Source organism: Xenopus laevis, chromosome 4L (genome assembly GCF_017654675.1).
Source record: "Xenopus laevis strain J_2021 chromosome 4L, Xenopus_laevis_v10.1, whole genome shotgun sequence".
Taxonomy (NCBI): domain Eukaryota; kingdom Metazoa; phylum Chordata; class Amphibia; order Anura; family Pipidae; genus Xenopus; species Xenopus laevis.
The window spans coordinates 1,449,358-1,470,948 of record NC_054377.1 but is presented as its reverse complement, the minus strand read 5'-3'; the positions used below and the strand labels follow the sequence as shown (position 1 = coordinate 1,470,948).

At 43.7% G+C, this 21,591-nt stretch overlaps 1 protein-coding gene across 7 annotated transcripts in view; it reads right to left on the bottom strand.

Annotated features, from left to right (window-relative positions):
* The window catches only part of LOC108713441 (transcription factor Sox-6), a 261,335-nt gene that overhangs the window by 19,283 nt on the left and 220,461 nt on the right, over window positions 1-21,591 (bottom strand). For 6 of the 7 annotated variants that reach the window (XM_041589672.1, XM_041589669.1, XM_041589668.1 and 3 more), the window contains 4 exons: window positions 18,034-18,183; window positions 11,997-12,162; window positions 11,330-11,511; window positions 7,064-7,114 (listed from right to left, as the gene is read on the bottom strand). In XM_041589672.1, the coding sequence (XP_041445606.1) occupies window positions 7,064-7,114; window positions 11,330-11,511; window positions 11,997-12,162; window positions 18,034-18,183 (549 nt within the window). The remainder of the gene's footprint in view (window positions 1-7,063; window positions 7,115-11,329; window positions 11,512-11,996; window positions 12,163-18,033; window positions 18,184-21,591) is intronic. The other variant, XM_041589670.1, reaches the window with a different exon arrangement.

Sequence of the window (21,591 nt, the reverse complement as noted above, 5' to 3'; positions counted from 1 at the left end):
GAGATATGATTCCAGGTCTAAATCACTAGTGGAAAGATCTGGAACTGCACTTGGGGGAAGACGCCCACCAAATCTTGGAGACCTGGAGCAATTTTAAAAAGAAGAGTAACCCAGACTGTCAGAGAAAAAACTCCTGACGATAGGGGGCACTTGATTTCACTTATACTTCCCAACGAGGCTTTCTGAATGTAATAACAAAGTTCTGGAAATCTTAATAGTGACACAAGGAATTGTGGGGAACCTGGTCCTGCCAATGTCAAGCACATTGAGCAGCAGATCCGTTTATTTAAGGGTCATTTTTGGGTTCCTTGACCGAAGTTCAAAAGTGCTGATATTTTTGATCATGAACGTATTCAATGTGATGCTTTATTTTATTCCCAACAGATTCCGCTTCCAATTGTATCGAGGAAACGCTGATGAAAAATGGAAACCACATGAAAATAAATTGCAAAATAGTTTTATTGAAGGGTTTGATGAGCAGCAGAAGAACCGATTCAGAGATCTAACGTATGCTGTGTCACATGACCAAGGGGTCGTACGAAACATCAATGGAACGCTGGTTTCCCGCACCAGTTGGACGCCGGTTGCTCAGAAGCCATGGAAGCGGAACGGGGCACCCGCAGGAATAAAGACTGATTGTTCTCTGTTAAACACAATTTACGAATGCCAGAAATGTGAGATATTTTCTCTCTCTCTCTCTCTGTGGAAACCATAAGGCGAGTGATCCGCAGAAACAACAATGTGAAATGTAAGACGGAGCTGGGCACTTCTCCTAAGGATTACCAAGTACCATGCGCCCGTGCCCAGGTCTTAAATTATTTCAGCATGCAGCCCCTCTCCCTCTGTCTGTCTCTCTCCCTCCATGAATGGTGGGCGGCAATCAAAGCAGTTATTTCCAGAAGCCAAGTCAGGCCTGGGGGGAGCGATAAATTCATTGCTCTGAAGCCCAAATGGGACATAAGAGGGTTCAAATCAGGCTGACAAGTGATGAAGAAGTGCTGATTCTCATGGTGCCCAAGTTGAGGGTTCCCCTAAAACCAGACAATATGGAAAATATTCGCCCTGAATGCAACAAGCCGTGGCAGGAAATCTCGCTTCAGTTCCGTGCGATCTTTGTGCGTTTCAGAGGAATTGCAGGAACCCAATTATTTACTTACTGTAAAAGGCCTCATTAAAATAACAAGTTGAAGGAGCAATAAAGTCACAAATGAATGTTTGTACAAATGTTTATCTGGGTGAAAACAGCTGACGCACATGTTCCTTTGTAAAGCGGCTCTGTGCAGTGGAAAAATAAGAGACAAAGACTCCCATGCTTTCCCTGATCCGCCTGGACCCCTAGGTGGGCACCTCCGTGTGTGGAGCAAAACCCAGCAGGTCATTTGTCTGGTGCTCATGGCTTTATGATACAAGTGGCGGCTGAAGGCCATTTAGGGTGAAATTGGAGACTCGATGATCTTATATGGGCTAAAGGGGGGCGAATAAATGTTTGACTGCAGATGAACCCAAAACATCTGAAGATCTCTGTTTTACAGTGGAAGCTCCTGTCCCAGTTAATGACCAGTCCCTCAAGTCCTGCCCTGGGATCATCTTGAAGGCTATGCTGGAGGCCATGTCCCAATGGAAGAGCAGGTCCCTGTTATAGACTGAAATCTTCTGCTAATTAAAAGTTTCTGGATTTGGTTAGTGGAGCAGCGCAGCCCCCAGGATATTTCGTGGTTGGGAACTGATATCCCGGATGCACAGAAAACATTTCCTATGTTCTCAGCACTCGGGAGCTAGAATTTATTATATCAGGAAAAGCAAGAGAATGGACAAGTGATGGAGCCAACCAAGAGGCACATTGGCCGAGCCCTGGGCTCCATAATTGAACTGGGACAGATAGTGTTTATTGTATAAATAACTGTCACCCCTCTCTGTTGCTCCTGACAGATGACTAGATCAGGCCTTGCCCAACATTTTAACTGACATCATCTGTTTTTAATAGGGCCGGGTAATTAGTAGTTGAGTTAGAAAGCCGAACACCCCTGCCAGTGAGCTCCGAGAGGCACATCCAAGCCTTGTGGTAACCCAGATGTGGTTTCCAGTGTTACTCAGTGAGGCAGGAGCCTCTTGTCTTTCTTGGCTATCGCACTCCTTTAGTAGCATGGAAAGGCAACAATGAAGTGCAACATGCCAAGTTGTGTGGGGCACGCGGGTATCTGTCTGCCAAATCTCTCAGATCCTGATATAACCTTACAGACGGCCACATAGGCAAAGTCTCTCCTACATCCCCCCATCAATCCTCTCCTACTTCCCCCCATCGTTCCTCTCCTACATTCCCCCCTCATTTCTCTCCTACATCCCCCCATCATTTCCATTTTCTTATGTTCCCTACACAGTCTATAATACAATAAACAATAGGCCAGTAGTTGTGAGACTTCTGGGAATCCCTCTTGAAGGTGCAACCTGTGGTCAAGGCCACCCATAGCTCATAACAAGAGTACAGATACATTGGGGTAACAGTCACCCTGCTATAGTTCCAGGGGTAACTGACCTTCAGGCTGGGCCCCCTTAGCTCATAACAAGGTTACAGATATATAGAAACATTGGGGTGTCACCCTGCTATAGTTCCAGGGGTACCCAGGGTACAAATAAGCACTCACCCCAAATCTCCCCCTAACTGACCTTCAGACTGGGCCCCCTTAGCTCATAACAAGGTTACAGATATATAGAAACATTGGGGTGTCACCCTGCTATAGTTCCAGGGGTACCCAGGGTACAAATAATCACTCACCCCAAATCTCCCCCTAACTGACCTTCAGACTGGGCCCCCTTAGCTCATAACAAGGTTACAGATATATAGAAACATTGGGGTGTCACCCTGCTATAGTTCCAGGGGTACCCAGGGTACAAATAAACACTCACCCCAAATCTCCCCCTAACTGACCTTCAGACTGGGCCCCCTTAGCTCATAACAAGGTTACAGATATATAGAAACATTGGGGTGTCACCCTGCTATAGTTCCAGGGGTACCCAGGGTACAAAATAATCACTCACCCCAAATCTCCCCCTAACTGACCTTCAGACTGGGCCCCCTTAGCTCATAACAAGGTTACAGATATATAGAAACATTGGGGTGTCACCCTGCTATAGTTCCAGGGGTACCCAGGGTACAAATAATCACTCACCCCAAATCTCCCCCTAACTGACCTTCAGACTGGGCCCCCTTAGCTCATAACAAGGTTATAGATATATAGAAACATTGGGGTAACAGTCACCCTGCTATAGTTCCAGGGGTACCCAGGGCACAAATAAACACTCACCCCAAATCTCCCCCTAACTGACCTTCAGACTGGGCCCCCTTAGCTCATAAAAAGGTTACAGATATTTAGAAACATTGGGGTGTCACCCTGTTATAGTTCCAGGGGTACCCAGGGTACAAATAAACACTCACCCCAAATCTCCCCCTAACTGACCTTTAACTGACTAGCTAGCCTCACTTTTTGGGAACCCCCGTTCTGACCCGTGAGACTGTCTCTGCACAATAACAGAATGTAGGTGCCCAGGTTCTTCTCTTTGGAATGTGGGGGCTTCCTGTGTGGCCTACAATGTTGGGAAGGGGGTGCCATTTAAAGGGCAATAATGCCACGTTAATAAAACACCAGTGAATAAAGGCCGGGTCTGTACTGAGCAGACAAAGCCCGAGTGTTTCTCTCAGGAGCAGCTGCTCAGATAATGTAACTCTGGACAATACTCCCCACTGTACTGATACAGTTTGGTACCGGGATAATTGTACAATATAAATATATTTTGGGTTTTGAGCTGGTCTATAAAACTCATCACGGCTGATGATTGGCTGTGTTTCGTCTCGCCTATATCCTGGTGTCCCAGAGTCATGTGACTTTATAACTGCACAAAATGACATTCTATTAATACTGGGTGTTTAGGAATCATTAGACACTTAGACAAGGAGCCCAGACTGTGCCTTTATAGAAACCTGAAACAAAACTGATGGTAACAAAATCAGGAGGGTAGAAACGGCATCTCTGCAACTGCTGTTCAACTACAACTCCCAGCGTGCAGGTTGGGGAAAGCTCTGATTAGTAGAATAATAATCAGTGGCTAAATGTAGTCATCAGAGTTAATTGGGATGTCGCTGCCTCTCTCCTCTCTGCTAAATAAACCTCACGCTGCTGCACCAATTGCCACTCTGACCCCTGATTAAATATTTAGCCCATAACTAACTGTCAGTGTGACGAGGAGGATCAGCCGCGGGCAGGTTGTGGCCACTAGAGGGCACTTCTGGCTCTGAAATCCACAGGAACCAGCTGTAACAATCCCGGCACATTCTGGGGGTAAGTCCCTCACTATCGAACATGAAGTTTTCAGATGGCACCTCCCTCCTCCCATATATATATATAAATACAAATATACAGAGAAGGAATGTTCTGGGCACACAATAAGCTATACCCTCATACTGTACTGTCTAAGGGAATCAATATGGCACCTCCTCCTCCCATATGTATAAATACAAATATACAGAGAAGGAATGTTCTGGGCACACAATAAGCTATACCCTCATACTGTACTGTCTAAGGGAATCAATATGGCACCTCCTCCTCCCATATGTATAAATACAAATATACAGAGAAGGAATGTTCTGGGCACACAATAAGCTATACCCTCATACTGTACTGTATAAGGGAATCAATATGGCACCTCCTCCTCCCATATGTATAAATACAAATATACAGAGAAGGAATGTTCTGGGCACACAATAAGCTATACCCTCATACTGTACTGTCTAAGGGAATCAATATGGCACCTCCTCCTCCCATATGTATAAATACAAATATACAGAGAAGGAATGTTCTGGGCACACAATAAGCTATACCCTCATACTGTACTGTCTAAGGGAATCAATATGGCACCTCCTCCTCCCATATGTATAAATACAAATATACAGAGAAGGAATGTTCTGGGCACACAATAAGCTATACCCTCATACTGTACTGTCTAAGGGAATCAATATGGCACCTCCTCCTCCCATATGTATAAATACAAATATACAGAGAAGGAATGTTCTGGGCAAATAATAAGCTATACCCTCATACTGTACTGTCTAAGGGAATCAATATGGCACCTCCTCCCATATGTATAAATACAAATATACAGAGAAGGAATGTTCTGGGCACACAATAAGTTATACCCTCATACTGTACTGTCTAAGGGAATCAATATGGCACCTCCTCCTCCCATATGTATAAATACAAATATACAGAGAAGGAATGTTCTGGGCACACAATAAGCTATACCCTCATACTGTACTGTCTAAGGGAATCAATATGGCACCTCCTCCTCCCATATGTATAAATACAAATATACAGAGAAGGAATGTTCTGGGCACACAATAAGTTATACCCTTATACTGTACTGTCTAAGGGATTCAATATGGCACCTCCTCCCATATGTATAAATACAAATATACAGAGAAGGAATGTTCTGGGCACACAATAAGTTATACCCTCATACTGTACTGTCTAAGGGAATCAATATGGCACCTCCTCCTCCCATATGTATAAATACAAATATACAGAGAAGGAATGTTCTGGGCACACAATAAGCTATACCCTCATACTGTACTGTCTAAGGGAATCAATATGGCACCTCCTCCTCCCATATGTATAAATACAAATATACAGAGAAGGAATGTTCTGGGCACACAATAAGTTATACCCTTATACTGTACTGTCTAAGGGAATCAATATGGCACCTCCTCCCATATGTATAAATACAAATATACAGAGAAGGAATGTTCTGGGCACACAATAAGTTATACCCTCATACTGTACTGTCTAAGGGAATCAATATGGCACCTCCTCCCATATGTATAAATACAAATATACAGAGAAGGAATGTTCTGGGCACACAATAAGCTATACCCTCATACTGTACTGTCTAAGGGAATCAATATGGCACCTCCCTCCTCCCATATGTATAAATACAAATATACAGAGAAGGAATGTTCTGGGCACACAATAAGCTATACCCTCATACTGTACTGTCTAAGGGAATCAATATGGCACCTCCTCCTCCCATATGTATAAATACAAATATACAGAGAAGGAATGTTCTGGGCACACAATAAGCTATACCCTCATACAGTACAAATATACAGAGAATGCTGTACAGGAATATCACAGGGTTGATAATTCAGCTCTGGCACATTTCCCCTTTAATACACCAGTAATAGTGAGATTTAGTCATTTCTTGTAAAAGTCAGTTTCCCTGATAAGCCTGAACTTCCTTCACTTTGTGGTTTATCAGTGAGATAAGGAAACCTCAGCGCGGTGGGTAGGTGGGTAGGTGGGGTAGGTGGGTAGGTGGGGGGGGCACATACAGGAAACACTGAGCCTGTGGTCAATTTGGTCGTCAACAAAACATTTATTTTATCAAAGCCCCAGTGAGCAGCACAATGTCGTTCTACACAGAGCAATGGATCATTTATTTGGAGGGTGAGGGACAAGGGTGCAAGTTTGCCTTTAAGTGAATTTGGCTCCCGTGTGATGGGAAAGAAACGAGACAATGACTGTAATTTACAGCTGAGCCACAAAGCGACATGTTGCTCCTCCTCGGGGCCAATGTGAATTATTCTCATTCCAGAAGGAGAAACATCTGCTGAGGATCGTGGCAAAGAGCTGCCGGAGATGTTCAGGACAGACGTACGGCACCCGGGCATCTGCTGCTAAACTGCCACTTCTACTAAACTGCCGCTTCTACTAAACTGCCGCTTCTGTACGGAACAAACGCTCCAATCTGCACAGGGTCTTATTCATGTGTTTCCCTATTCACCCCTAAATGTTACAGTTAATCTCCCCTACAACTGCCCCACTCTCATCTACTCACTCCTCCCCCACTCCCCAACTGAGGGAAGACTAGTTAAAGTATCATCAGATATAAACATTATATATAAAATATTCCCTTCACTGTGGTGCATTCTTATAGTTCAGTCATAGTAACAGGGCAAAACTAATGGTCTCACTCCATCCAACAACATCACAATAAATAGAGAGTAGTAACTCACTGTGTGTGCACTCCTAATGCAAATCTTCCCAGTGAAGGCATCTACCAGCACCTGAAATATAGTAAATGTTGCACCGGCCTTTAGATACACACATCAAATGTCTCACTATACCTACTATCCCATAGGCCTCTACCCCACTGTTACTATAGGCACCATCTCTCCCTACTATACCTGCTATCCCACAGTCACACTCCCTTCCCAGAGACTATTATCCACTGTTACTATAGACACCATCTCTCCCTACTATACCTGCTATCCCACAGTCACACTCCCTTCCCAGAGACTATTATCCACTGTTACTATAGACACCATCTCTCCCTACTATACCTGCTATCCCACAGTTACACTCCCTTCCCAGAGACTATTATCCACTGTTACTATAGACACCATCTCTCCCTACTATACCTGCTATCCCACAGTCACACTCCCTTCCCAGAGACTATTATCCACTGTTACTATAGACACCATCTCTCCCTACTATACCTGCTATCCCACAGTCACACTCCCTTCCCTGAGACTATTATCCCACTGTTACTATAGACACCATCTTTCCCTACTATACCTGCTATCCGACAGTCACACACCCTTCCAAGAGACCATTATCCACTGTTACTATAGGCACCATCTCCCCCTACTATACCTGCTATCCCACAGTCACACTCCCTTCCCAGAGACTATTATCCACTGTTACTATAGACACCATCTCTCCCTACTATACCTGCTATCCCACAGTCACACTCCCTTCCCAGAGACTATTATCCACTGTTACTATAGACACCATCTCTCCCTACTATACCTGCTATCCCACAGTCACACTCCCTTCCCAGAGACTATTATCCCACTGTTACTATAGACACCATCTCTCCCTACTATACCTGCTATCCCACAGTCACACTCCCTTCCCAGAGACTATTATCCACTGTTACTATAGACACCATCTCTCCCTACTATACCTGCTATCCCACAGTCACACTCCCTTCCCAGAGACTATTATCCACTGTTACTATAGACACATCTCTCCCTACTATACCTGCTATCCCACAGTCACACTCCCTTCCCAGAGACTATTATCCACTGTTACTATAGACACATCTCTCCCTACTATACCTGCTATCCCACAGTCACACTCCCTTCCCAGAGACTATTATCCACTGTTACTATAGGTACCATCTCTCCCTACTATACCTGCTATCCCACAGTCACACTCCCTTCCCAGAGACTATTATCCACTGTTACTATAGACACCATCTCTCCCTACTATACCTGCTATCCCACAGTCACACTCCCTTCCCAGAGACTATTATCCCAGTATTACTATAGGCACCATCTCTTACTCCTTTCCAGTAGGATAATTAGTATATTACATTACTAGGGGTGAGATACTACAGGAATGAGCTGCCGCACGTTTCCTTGTACAATTGAGCCTTGGGGGGGACGGCAGATAAACAGAAGCCAAAGATTATTTGGAACACACCCCAGGGAACAATTTGCTCACACCTTGTGTTCAGTGTTGGAAGGCACCAAAGAGATTCATGTTGAAACAAATACAGCGGAGCAACAATGAATTTCTCACCCTATTGTACAGAAGGAATGAGCAGCTGCCCGGGGGCTACTCTTCTACACTAAACACTGTGGGATGTTGCACAAGGCAGAGACAGGGAGAGTGAACATTAGATATAAACTCACTTTCACAGTTTGACTATTGAGCTCAATTAAACATTCCTCTGTTTATTCATGGGGATAGAGTAGACCCCCCTATGTCCAAATATTCATTAATAATCAATGTTTTTATAGGAATTTCCCTACAGAGTTATTAGTCTAATCCCTTCTGTATCAGGAAAACTGTAGGGAATGTCCATTGTTATCACTGACCCCTCTTACATTCCAGTTGGCAAACCTTAATCTACTTGCTGGCATGAGTGAACACTCACTGTAACACACTAACCTGTAAGTAATCACTCAACGAATCAATGGATTCCACCAAACCAGCCAGACTAAAGGCATTCTCCCATGCAAACTCCTGGACTGAAGGCATACTCCCATGTAAACTCCTACACTAAAGGCATCCTCCCATGTAAACTCCTGCACTAAAGGCATCCTCCCATGTAAGATCCTGGACTGAAGGCATATGCCCATGTAAACTCCTGGACTAAAGGAATATGCCCACACAAACTCCTGGATTGAAGGCATATGCTCACCCAAACTCCCGGACTTAAGGCATACGCCCACCAAACCATCTGGACTGAAGGCATACGACCACCCACACTTCTGGACTGAAGACATACGCCCACCCACACTTCTGGACTGAAGGCATACACCCACCCACACTCAGTATTGAAGGCATACACCCACCCAAACTCCTCAACTGAAGGCATACGTACATGAAAGATCCTGGATTGAAGGCATACGCCCAACCAAACTCCTGGACTAAAGACATACGCCCATGTAAACTCCTGGATTGAAGGCATACGCCCACCAAAACATCTGGACTAAAGACATACACCCACACAAACTCCTGGACTGAAGGCATACACCCATCCAAACATCTGGGCTGAAGGTATACAACCACCAAAACACAGGATTGAAGGCATACACCCACCCAAACACTTGGACTTCTGTTCCCTTTGATAAAGTTTCCAGGACCCTCCACTGGCAGGACACACTTCAATTCTATGTCAGGGACAATTTTGGGCGGAATTTGCTGAGGTGGGGGATTTTTGATGGAAATGCTAATTTAACAGTTTGCCATTTTCCTCACCTACACCAAATTTCTGAATCATCACTAGTAGGAAATACAATGATTATAATATAATATGTAGAATTAAAAGTCTTTATGAATAATGAGTTGAGGAAGAAGAGAGGAGGATAACAGGAATACAAAAATGCCGCTGAATAGAATGGTATTGTGTGCGGCCGTGTGTTATCTCTACTTTCCGAGAAGAGCCAAGGGCTGACGAACATTCTGATATCAACTGGGGGGGTCATAGCAGCTTTTCACTGTCACTCACAATGTGACCTTGAAGAAAAACATTTACTTTGTTGACAGTTCTATAGAGATTTTTACACCAAATGTGCCTTATACCCCCCCCCCCCATATACACTTCTGCAGCTCATACACTATATACCCCCCCCCCCCGGCGCCCCTCATAGTCACAGCCAAAAATCTCTGACTTCTTATCATCAATAAACCTGATAGAACTGATCTCAGATCCAATCTTCTACTTTTATATAGATGTTTCACACATTTCTACGTAGCATTTGCTTTTACTGAAATTATTATATTTTAACATATTTATACACATAAGTATAGATTTGTTTTCTAAGGTTTGGGGGTGCAGGAGTATAGAGGGGACAGTGGGGTTCCTGACTGATGTACAATATCAATATATGTGTGAGATACAGATCATTATCCCAAGGTTTGGGGGTGCAGGAGTATAGAGGGGACAGTGGGGTTCCTGACTGATGTACAATATCAATATATGTGTGAGATACAGATCATTATCCCAAGGTTTGGGGGTGCAGGAGTATAGAGGGGACAGTGGGGTTCCTGACTGATGTACAATATCAATATATGTGTGAGATACAGATCATTATCCCAAGGTTTGGGGGTGCAGGAGTATAGAGGGACAGTGGGGTTCCTGACTGATGTACAATAGCAATATATGTGTGAGATACAGATCATTATATACAAGGTTTGGGGGTGCAGGAGTATAGAGGGACAGTGGGGTTCCTGACTGATGTACAATATCAATATATGTGTGAGATACAGATCATTATCCCAAGGTTTGGGGGTGCAGGAGTATAGAGGGACAGTGGGGTTCCTGACTGATGTACAATATCAATATATGTGTGAGATACAGATCATTATCCCAAGGTTTGGGGGTGCAGGAGTATAGAGGGACAGTGGGGTTCCTGACTGATGTACAATATCAATATATGTGTGAGATACAGATCATTATATACAAGGTTTGGGGGTGCAGGAGTATAGAGGGACAGTGGGGTTCCTGACTGATGTACAATATATGTGTGAGATACAGATCATTATCCCAAGGTTTGGGGGTACAGGAGTATAGAGGGACAGTGGGGTTCCTGACTGCATACAACAGCTAAGGATTCTATATCAGACAGAAATATAAGTCTATTACCCCGTTATACAGTGATGGAGTCTCAGGGGATGGGCAGTTGATAGACACATTCTGAAGTATCACATAAAGTGAGAATGAACAAGTTGATAGACAGGCTTTACATTGTGGATATGGTACTGACCTTATCGCCTCTGCAGTTGTTCAGTCCCATATTATTTAGGTTCAGTTTCCCGTCGAGCCCGTGGGGCGGGTGCAGCTGCTCTCTCTGAATCTGTTCTCTCATTCGTCGAGCCTCCTGGATGGCTTTCATGACTGTGTCCTGGTCCCCAAACAGGGCAGGTGAATTAAGACTAGAAAGGATGTCTGAAATAATATGGATATTGGGCATCAGAGGTAAGAATCTGTCTTTTGAGTCATTGTTGCTACTTATTCCTCTCAGAACTGCCCTGGGACAGATATCAGCTCATTTCCTTTTATTTTATACCCGGGCACTTTGCCTCCCGAATACTCCTGGTCACATGATGCTGCACTTCCTGTCACATGATGCCACACTTCCTGTCACATGATGCTGCACTTCCTGTCACATGATGCTGCACTTCCTGTTACCAGTCAGAGGCAACTCAGAACAGGAAGTCAGGTGAGTAAATAAAAGGGCTGAAATATTAGGCTGCAGCAGAACAGGAAGTGATGTGACGTAATGACTGGGGAAACTCCTGTGTTTTGGCTCCTGGTTCCCCTTAGGACATTGAGTTTTATTTTCATTTTCTTTCTCTACTTCCCACCTGCTGGCTAACAGAGCATTCTGGGAAAGGATCGGGTTCTATTAGAAGAGACAGAGTTGCACTTACCTAGGGAAGGTCCCCGTATGGGACTGGGGATTCCGCTCTTGTTGGTCAGACTCACTGGGCTGCTTTTGCTGACTGGGAAGAAGTTTTGGGTGGGGGACGTGGGAGATTTGACGGGGTCGGCAGTTTTCGGTCGGGCAGATAAATTCAGAGGCTGCGCTGCTTCGTCCTAGAGGGGTTCACAACAGACAGCGATTAGCACACGGCACATTGTCACCCTGACCCCCAACACAAAGTCGCACTAATAACAAAGACACTAATTATCTCAATCCCTGATAAAAGTCTTGTTCATTTCTCCTCATTATTTACATCAACGACGTTCCTTTCCCCTCACGTTCCTCAACTATTAATTTGCTTCCTAACAACCCCGGGGCACCGACACCCCTTCTACATTCACTCAGCGCTGCACTGCTGTGTTCCGACTCCTTCCATATTGTAGCCTCCAATACACATAAACTTCAGGAACAATGAAATATGTAAGAAAAACACAAATAATGAATATCGTAACTATTTGTAACAAACAATGAATGACATTATTTCACTCCTTGTACCTCAATTGTCACTTTGACAATTACTTTAATTAATCAGAGCTGCTTTTAGGGGAGGGTAATTGCTCTGGGCTCTGTTTATACCAAGGCCTCACAGTAGGTAGAATCAGTGTGGATAATAAGAGACAGTAGGACATGATGGAGACAGTAAACGAAAGATGGAGACAGTAGGGCAAGATGGAGACTGTAGAAGAAAGATGGAGACAGAAGGGCAAGATGGAGACAGTAGGACAAGATGGAGACAGTAGGACAAGATGGAGACAGTAGAACAAGATGGAGACAGTAGGACAAGATGGAGACAGTAGGACAAGATGGAGACAGTGGGACAAGATGGAGACAGTGGGACAAGATGGAGAAAGTAGAACAAGATGGAGACAGAAGAACAAGATGGAGACAGTAGGACAAGATAGAGACAGTAGGGCGAGATGGAGACAGTAGGACAAGATAGAGACAGCTGAACAAGATGGAGACAGTAGGACAAGATGGAGACAGTAGGACAGATGGAGATAATAGGGCAAGGTGGAGACAGTAGGACAAGATGGAGACAGTAGGGCAAGACAGAGGACAAGATGGAGACAGTAGGAAAAGATGGAGACAGTAGGACAAGATGGAGACAGTAGGGCAAGATGGAGACAGTAGGAAAAGATGGAGACAGTAGGACAAGATGGAGACAGTAGGACAAGATGGAGATAATAGGGCAAGGTGGAGACAGTAGGACAAGATGGAGACAGTAGGGCAAGACAGAGGACAAGATGGAGACAGTAGGAAAAGATGGAGACAGTAGGACAAGATGGAGACAGTAGGGCAAGATGGAGACAGTAGGACAAGATGGAGACAGTAGGACAAGATGGAGACAGTAGGGAAAGATGGAGACAGAAGGACAAGATGGAGACAGTAGGACAAGATGGAGACAGTAGGATAAGATGGAAATAGTAGGCAACAGAAGTACAAAATGATCACAACAGGGTAAGACAGTAAGTGACAGTGGGACAAGATGGTGGAAAATAACCTTTTATCTCAATGTTGGCCAATATTCATCTTTCCTTTACTGCTGCTGTACAACTCCCACAACAATCTGACCACTAATTTTGTTTTGCCCCAGCCCATCTGCCAGTAAAGATGCCCCTCCTTACAATGATATTCCCCCAGTATTATTCTCTAATATTAACCCAACGGGTTTAATTCCCAATGGAATACAAAGGGTTAAGCTTCGGTATAACAGTAACAGCCCCGAATCGCAGGAACTGATGAAATGAGGAATACGAAGAGATTTTGGTAGGGAAACCCCAGGCAATTAGCATAGTGTGTGCCACTCAGCAATCAGAATGTGCTAGCCAAGAAAGCCTGGCACCGGCCCGGCACCCAGCAGATACGAGTCAGGTTACCCGAGGAAAGTGTTAGTCAGACAGCGATGGTTTAGTTTGGGTGCAATCCATCTGGCACCCCACGTCTCATTAGATGTTCCTACAGACTTAGTACTGACTCACTAATGTTTGTATTGTAACACTGTGCCCACGCACCCCTCTATTTTATACTAATGCCCCCCGATATCAATAGTCTTGACTTTTATTTCATGGAATTCACCCCTGGAACTGTTACCCCAATGTTTCTATATATCTGTAACCTTGTTATGAGCTAAGGGGGCCCAGTCTGAAGGTCAGTTAGGGGGAGATTTGGGGTGAGTGCTTATTTGTACCCTGGGTACCCCTGGAACTATAGCAGGGTGACACCCCAATGTTTCTATATATCTGTAACCTTGTTATGAGCTAAGGGGGCCCAGTCTGAAGGTCAGTTAGGGGGAGATTTGGGGTGAGTGTTTATTTGTGCCCTGGGTACCCCTGGAACTATAGCAGGGTGACTGTTACCCCAATGTTTCTATATATCTGTAACCTTGTTATGAGCTAAGGGGGCCCAGTCTGAAGGTCAGTTAGGGGGAGATTTGGGGTGAGTGATTATTTGTACCCTGGGTACCCCTGAAACTATAGCAGGGTGACTGTTACCCCAATGTTTCTATATATCTGTAACCTTGTTATGAGCTAAGGGGGCCCAGTCTGAAGGTCAGTTAGGGGGAGATTTGGGGTGAGTGTTTATTTGTACCCTGGGTACCCCTGGAACTATAGCAGGGTGACACCCCAATGTTTCTATATATCTGTAACCTTGTTATGAGCTAAGGGGGAGATTTGGGGAGAGTATTTATTTGTACCCTGGGTACCCCTGGAACTATAGCAGGGTGACTGTTACCCCAATGTTTCTATATATCTGTAACCTTGTTATGAGCTAAGGGGGCCCAGTCTGAAGGTCAGTTAGGGGGAGATTTGGGGTGAGTGTTTATTTGTACCCTGGGTACCCCTGGAACTATAGCAGGGTGACACCCCAATGTTTCTATATATCTGTAACCTTGTTATGAGCTAAGGGGGCCCAGTCTGAAGGTCAGTTAGGGGGAGATTTGGGGTGAGTGATTATTTGTACCCTGGGTACCCCTGGAACTATAGCAGGGTGACACCCCAATGTTTCTATATATCTGTAACCTTGTTATGAGCTAAGGGGGAGATTTGGGGTGAGCATTTATTTGTACCCTGGGTACCCCTGGAACTATAGCAGGGTGACTGTTACCCCAATGTTTCTATATAGCTGTAACCTTGTTATGAGCTAAGGGGGCCCAGTCTGAAGGTCAGTTAGGGGGAGATTTGGGGTGAGTGCTTATTTGTACCCTGGGTACCCCTGGAACTATAGCAGGGTGACACCCCAATGTTTCTATATATCTGTAACCTTGTTATGAGCTAAGGGGGCCCAGTCTGAAGGTCAGTTAGGGGGAGATTTGGGGTGAGTGCTTATTTGTACCCTGGGTACCCCTGGAACTATAGCAGGGTGACTGTTACCCCAATGTTTCTATATATCTGTAACCTTGTTATGAGCTAAGGGGGCCCAGTCTGAAGGTCAGTTAGGGGGAGATTTGGGGTGAGTGCTTATTTGTACCCTGGGTACCCCTGGAACTATAGCAGGGTGACACCCCAATGTTTCTATATATCTGTAACCTTGTTATGAGCTAAGGGGGCCCAGTCTGAAGGTCAGTTAGGGGGAGATTTGGGGTGAGTGTTTATTTGTACCCTGGAACTATAGCAGGGTGACACCCCAATGTTTCTATATATCTGTAACCTTGTTATGAGCTAAGGGGGCCCAGTCTGAAGGTCAGTTAGGGGGGGATTTGGGGTGAGTGATTTGTGTGACTCTTCTAGTGAAAGTACAAACATATTGTCTCCAGATCTTCCTGGTGTTTCTGATTCAGTGGAAAATCTCTGGCTACGGCACAGGGTTCTGTTCTGGGCATTTGTTAGTTGTGGGCTCGGGGGTTGCTCTCTAATCCTGGGTTTGCGCAGGGAACAAGTAACGTATAATATAAATCTGCTCTTGTAAAAGAATAAAGTCACAGTGGAACATGAAACACTAATGACACCCCGTTTGGTCGGGGGGCCGGGGGTTCCTCTGTTTGTCGAGCAGATTTCCAGTTCAAACAAGAGATTAGAGCGTTTGTATTCGGGCCTCTGACACTTGCCAAGAAATCTTCCCACTCTGGCCATTAAGTTTTTCAGAATCCAACTGTAAAAACAAATTTTATGTTCTTTTTTACTCTATTAAAATTATTGACGTTTTCTGTGCGCTCGGTGCAGTGGGACGAGGATAAAACCCAACGAGAATTTTCTTTGGACCCTTTCCACGTTTCTACGCGAGTTCCCCGGGCAAGAGGCAGAAATACAGCCGAGAGTCTCAATAATCAGATCCCTATAGTCCTGCCGAAAATCCCACACGTGGCCGGGGCCCCCCGACACCAGAACAAGGAGCAGCCTGTACCCCCGGCACATGTTATGTGTCTGAAACACGTTTCCCAAACAAATTCACCATCACTTTCCATGACAACATTCTGTATTATTTCACTTTATTCCCACATTCTTCCTATTCTCCAAAACTGCAGATGTTCTACAGCTACCAGCACCCCCTAATTATCACTGGCCCCTCTATACTCCTACACCCCCTAATTATCACTGGCCCCTCTATACTCCTACCCCCCCTAATTATCACTGGCCCCTCTATACTCCTACACCCCCTAATTATCACTGGCCCCTCTATACTCCTGCACCCCCTAATTATCACTGGCCCCTCTATACTCCTACACCCCCTAATTATCACTGGCCCCTCTATACTCCTGCACCCCAAACCTTGGGATAATGATCTGTATCTCACACATATATTGATATTGTACATCAGTCAGGAACCCCACTGTCCCTCTATACTCCTGCACCCCCAAACCTTGGGATAATGATCTGTATCTCACATATATATTGATATTGTACATCAGTCAGGAACCCCACTGTCCCCTCTATACTCCTGCACCCCCAAACCTTGGGATAATGATCTGTATCTCACACATATATTGATATTGTACATCAGTCAGGAACCCCACTGTCCCTCTATACTCCTGCACCCCCAAACCTTGGGATAATGATCTGTATCTCACACATATATTGATATTGTACATCAGTCAGGAACCCCACTGTCCCTCTATACTCCTGCACCCCCAAACCTTGGGATAATGATCTGTATCTCACACATATATTGATATTGTACATCAGTCAGGAACCCCACTGTCCCCTCTTTACTCCTGCACCCCCAAACCTTGGGATAATGATCTGTATCTCACACATATATTGATATTGTACATCAGTCAGGAACCCCACTGTCCCTCTATACTCCTGCACCCCCAAACCTTGGGGATAATGATCTGTATCTCACACATATATTGATATTGTACATCAGTCAGGAACCCCACTGTCCCTCTATACTCCTGCACCCCCAAACCTTGGGATAATGATCTGTATCTCACACATATATTGATATTGTACATCAGTCAGGAACCCCACTGTCCCCTCTTTACTCCTGCACCCCCAAACCTTGGGATAATGATCTGTATCTCACACATATATTGATATTGTACATCAGTCAGGAACCCCACTGTCCCTCTATACTCCTGCACCCCCAAACCTTGGGGATAATGATCTGTATCTCACACATATATTGATATTGTACATCAGTCAGGAACCCCACTGTCCCTCTATACTCCTGCACCCCCAAACCTTGGGATAATGATCTGTATCTCACACATATATTGATATTGTACATCAGTCAGGAACCCCACTGTCCCTCTATACTCCTGCACCCCCAAACCTTGGGATAATGATCTGTATCTCACACATATATTGATATTGTACATCAGTCAGGAACCCCACTGTCCCTCTATACTCCTGCACCCCCAAACCTTGGGATAATGATCTGTATCTCACACATATATTGATATTGTACATCAGTCAGGAACCCCACTGTCCCCTCTATACTCCTGCACCCCCAAACCTTGGGATAATGATCTGTATCTCACACATATAGTGATATTGTACATCAGTCAGGAACCCCACATTAATTGGGGGCGTCAGGTCTCTTACCTTGATCTGTGCTACTGGGCTGGTCCCTCTTTTTTCACTTTTCATGCCCGTGGGTGACAGAGCTCCGGTGGCATTTGCGGGCTGTGGGGTCGTGGGCATTTTGGCACCAGGAGACAGTTGCATGGTGGCCAGTTGGGCTGCGTACAGTTGCTGGGGGTGAAAGGAAAGGGGGTGACACTGATGGAGCAGTTACAGAACCTTCACATTACTCTGAGAAACTGACGATGGAGTCTCTTTCCGAGAGAACAATTGCTCTGTCTATTTTTGCACTTTGTGGTTTATCGACATTTCCTGTTTGTGACTTTAAAAACTTTAGATTAATTTCTAATAGCAACACAATCTGGCGAGGGGGGGGGGTATGGCAGCTCCCCCTCTCTGAGCCGCTGCTCAGTTTTTATAGTCCCCTGAAAGATCAAAGGCAAAGTTACACTTTTACCTTTACTTTTTCCCAAACCAAAACTTTTAATGGTTTCTTGTTGCTATTGTTGACTTTGACAACCATGAAACATAGAATGTTATTGTTATATTTTATCTCCCATTATTCTAATTAGACCTGGTTGCTAGGGACAGTAAGACCCTAACAATCTTTTTAAAATCCAAAGATGGTATAGCTTATTGTGTGCCCAGAACATTCCTTCTCTGTATATTTGTATTTATACATATGGGAGGAGGAGGTGCCATATTGATTCTCTTAGACAGTACAGTATGAGGGTATAGCTTATTGTGTGCCCAGAACATTCCTTCTCTGTATATTTGTATTTATACATATGGGAGGAGGAGGTGCCATATTGATTCCCTTAGACAGTACAGTATGAGGGTATAGCTTATTGTGTGCCCAGAACATTCCTTCTCTGTATATTTGTATTTATACATATGGGAGGAGGTGCCATATTGATTCCCTTAGACAGTACAGTATGAGAGTATAGCTTATTGTGTGCCCAGAACATTCCTTCTCTGTATATTTGTATTTATACATATGGGAGGAGGAGGTGCCATATTGATTCCCTTAGACAGTACAGTATGAGGGTATAGCTTATTGTGTGCCCAGAACATTCCTTCTCTGTATATTTGTATTTATACATATGGGAGGAGGAGGTGCCATATTGATTCCCTTAGACAGTACAGTATGAAGGTATAGCTTATTGTGTGCCCAGAACATTCCTTCTCTGTATATTTGTATTTATACATATGGGAGGAGGAGGTGCCATATTGATTCCCTTAGACAGTACAGTATGAGGGTATAGCTTATTGTGTGCCCAGAACATTCCTTCTCTGTATATGTGTATTTATACATATGGGAGGAGGAGGTGCCATATTGATTCCCTTAGACAGTACAGTATGAGGGTATAGCTTATTGTGTGCCCAGAACATTCCTTCTCTGTATATTTGTATTTATACATATGGGAGGAGGAGGTGCCATATTGATTCCCTTAGACAGTACTGTATGAGGGTATAGCTTATTGTGTGCCCAGAATATATATATTTGGATTAATATAGTCCAAATCAGGCAGAACTCCCCCCCCCCCGTGCAATTCAGTAGATGGTGTAACCTATAGCTATAAGGGCTGCTGTGCGTATCTATTGAGACCTAGTTAAGACGCTGCTGATAAATAAAATATGCAAATGAGTAATACTTTATTTATGGAGCTGGAGGTTGAGCGGTTCAGACAATGAGTAATTGGGGCTGAGAAGAAAGGAGACGACTCTGAGGGCAATTGGACATTTGCATTACAGAAGTTATATTAGGATTTTGCTACAAAGTATCCAAAACTCCCTGCTGGATACAATGTAACGAATCCTTTCCTGCTGCTGATTAACAATAGTCGGGACCTTCTCCTCTTAAAGGGGTAGCGGCACATTTTCATGGAGAGGCAGATACACTGCAGTGGATTCGATTCATCTATTTTACACATGGGGGGGCGCTGTTCTATTGTATCACTATGGGAACATGTGCCACTGGCTCAAACTGGTAGCGAGCGGTACTGCAAGTAATCATTGATAAATTGTATTTGGGCAGGAGCTTTAGGATTAATGGTCTTAGTTGGATCAGTTACAATACATTTTCTTTCATTCTCAGCTTCTTCTTTACATTGAGGGTATTTGATCTAAGGGCCAAGACCCCAAAATAGTGGAGGGGTTGTTAGCAAAAGTCAGAAGGAATATTATCATCATCTCCCAGTGTCTGTGTGGGATTCCTCCAGCAGGGCCACCAATTTAGGGTACGACAGTCAGGGGCCCCACGGTATTGGAATGTACAGCAGTCAGGGACCCCTTGGAAGGCGGGGGCCCAAGTTGGAAAATAGTGATTTGTGGGGGTGAAAGGGGTGAGGCTTGAGCGGAGGTCATAATAGATTTTGGGTGTGGACAGGGTTTAAGTGGGCTAATTACCCCTGGGTGGGAGGGGTCATTTCTATCTTCCAGTTAACTCTAACAGTCCCAAAAACGCTGATTTAATTGGCTCTAGAATGTGGGCGTGACAGAAATTAGATTATAAGCTCTGCTGCATTTTACAATCTAATTTTTGTTACTGTATTTGCCCATTACAGGGATTAATTCCCCCCCCCCATACTGAAAGGCATTGCAGAATAATATCAGTGTATATAATATCAGTGTATATAATATCAGTGTATATAATATCAGTGTATATAATATCAGTGTATATAATATCAGTGTATATAATATCAGTGTATATAATATCAGTGTATATAATATCAGTGTATATAATATCAGTGTATATAATAGTGTATAATACACAAGAGCCATGAATATCTTGTAAATTATATCCTTATAAACGGTGAGTTCTGATGTCATTTCTGTCACATGACTCACTGAAACTTGTGTATTATAAAAAATAAAGTACCCCCAGTTGCAAAATATGAGGATATTAGAGGCCTTCGGCCTCGTGTTTTTACATGGTCACGAAACTCCTCGGTAACTTATATTTTACAAGAGGGGGTACTTTATTCATTATCAGTGTATATAATATCAATGTATATTATATCGGTGTATATGATATCATTGTATATAATATTAGTGTATATAATATCAATGTATAAGATATCAGAGTATAAGATATCGGTGTATATGATATCAGTGTATATAATAGTGTATCTATTATCAGTGTATATAATATCAGTGTATATAATTTTAGTGTATATAATATCAGTGTATAAGATATCGGTGTATATGATATCAGTGTATATAATAGTGTATCTATTATCAGTGTATATAATTTTAGTGTATATGATATCAGTGTATATGATATCAATGTGTATAATATTAGTGTATAAGATATCGGTGTATATGATATCAGTGAATATAATAGTGTATATATTATTAGTGTATATAATATCAGTGTATATAATAAGTGTACATAATATCAGAGTATATGATATCGGTGTATAAAATATAAGTGTATATGATATCGGTGTATAAAATATAAGTGTATTTGATATCAGTGTATATAATAGTGTATATGATATCAGCACATGTATGAGCCCACGCAGGGTGATGGATAGGGAAGTATTTGGGGGCACCAATAAGTAATGACATGTAGGA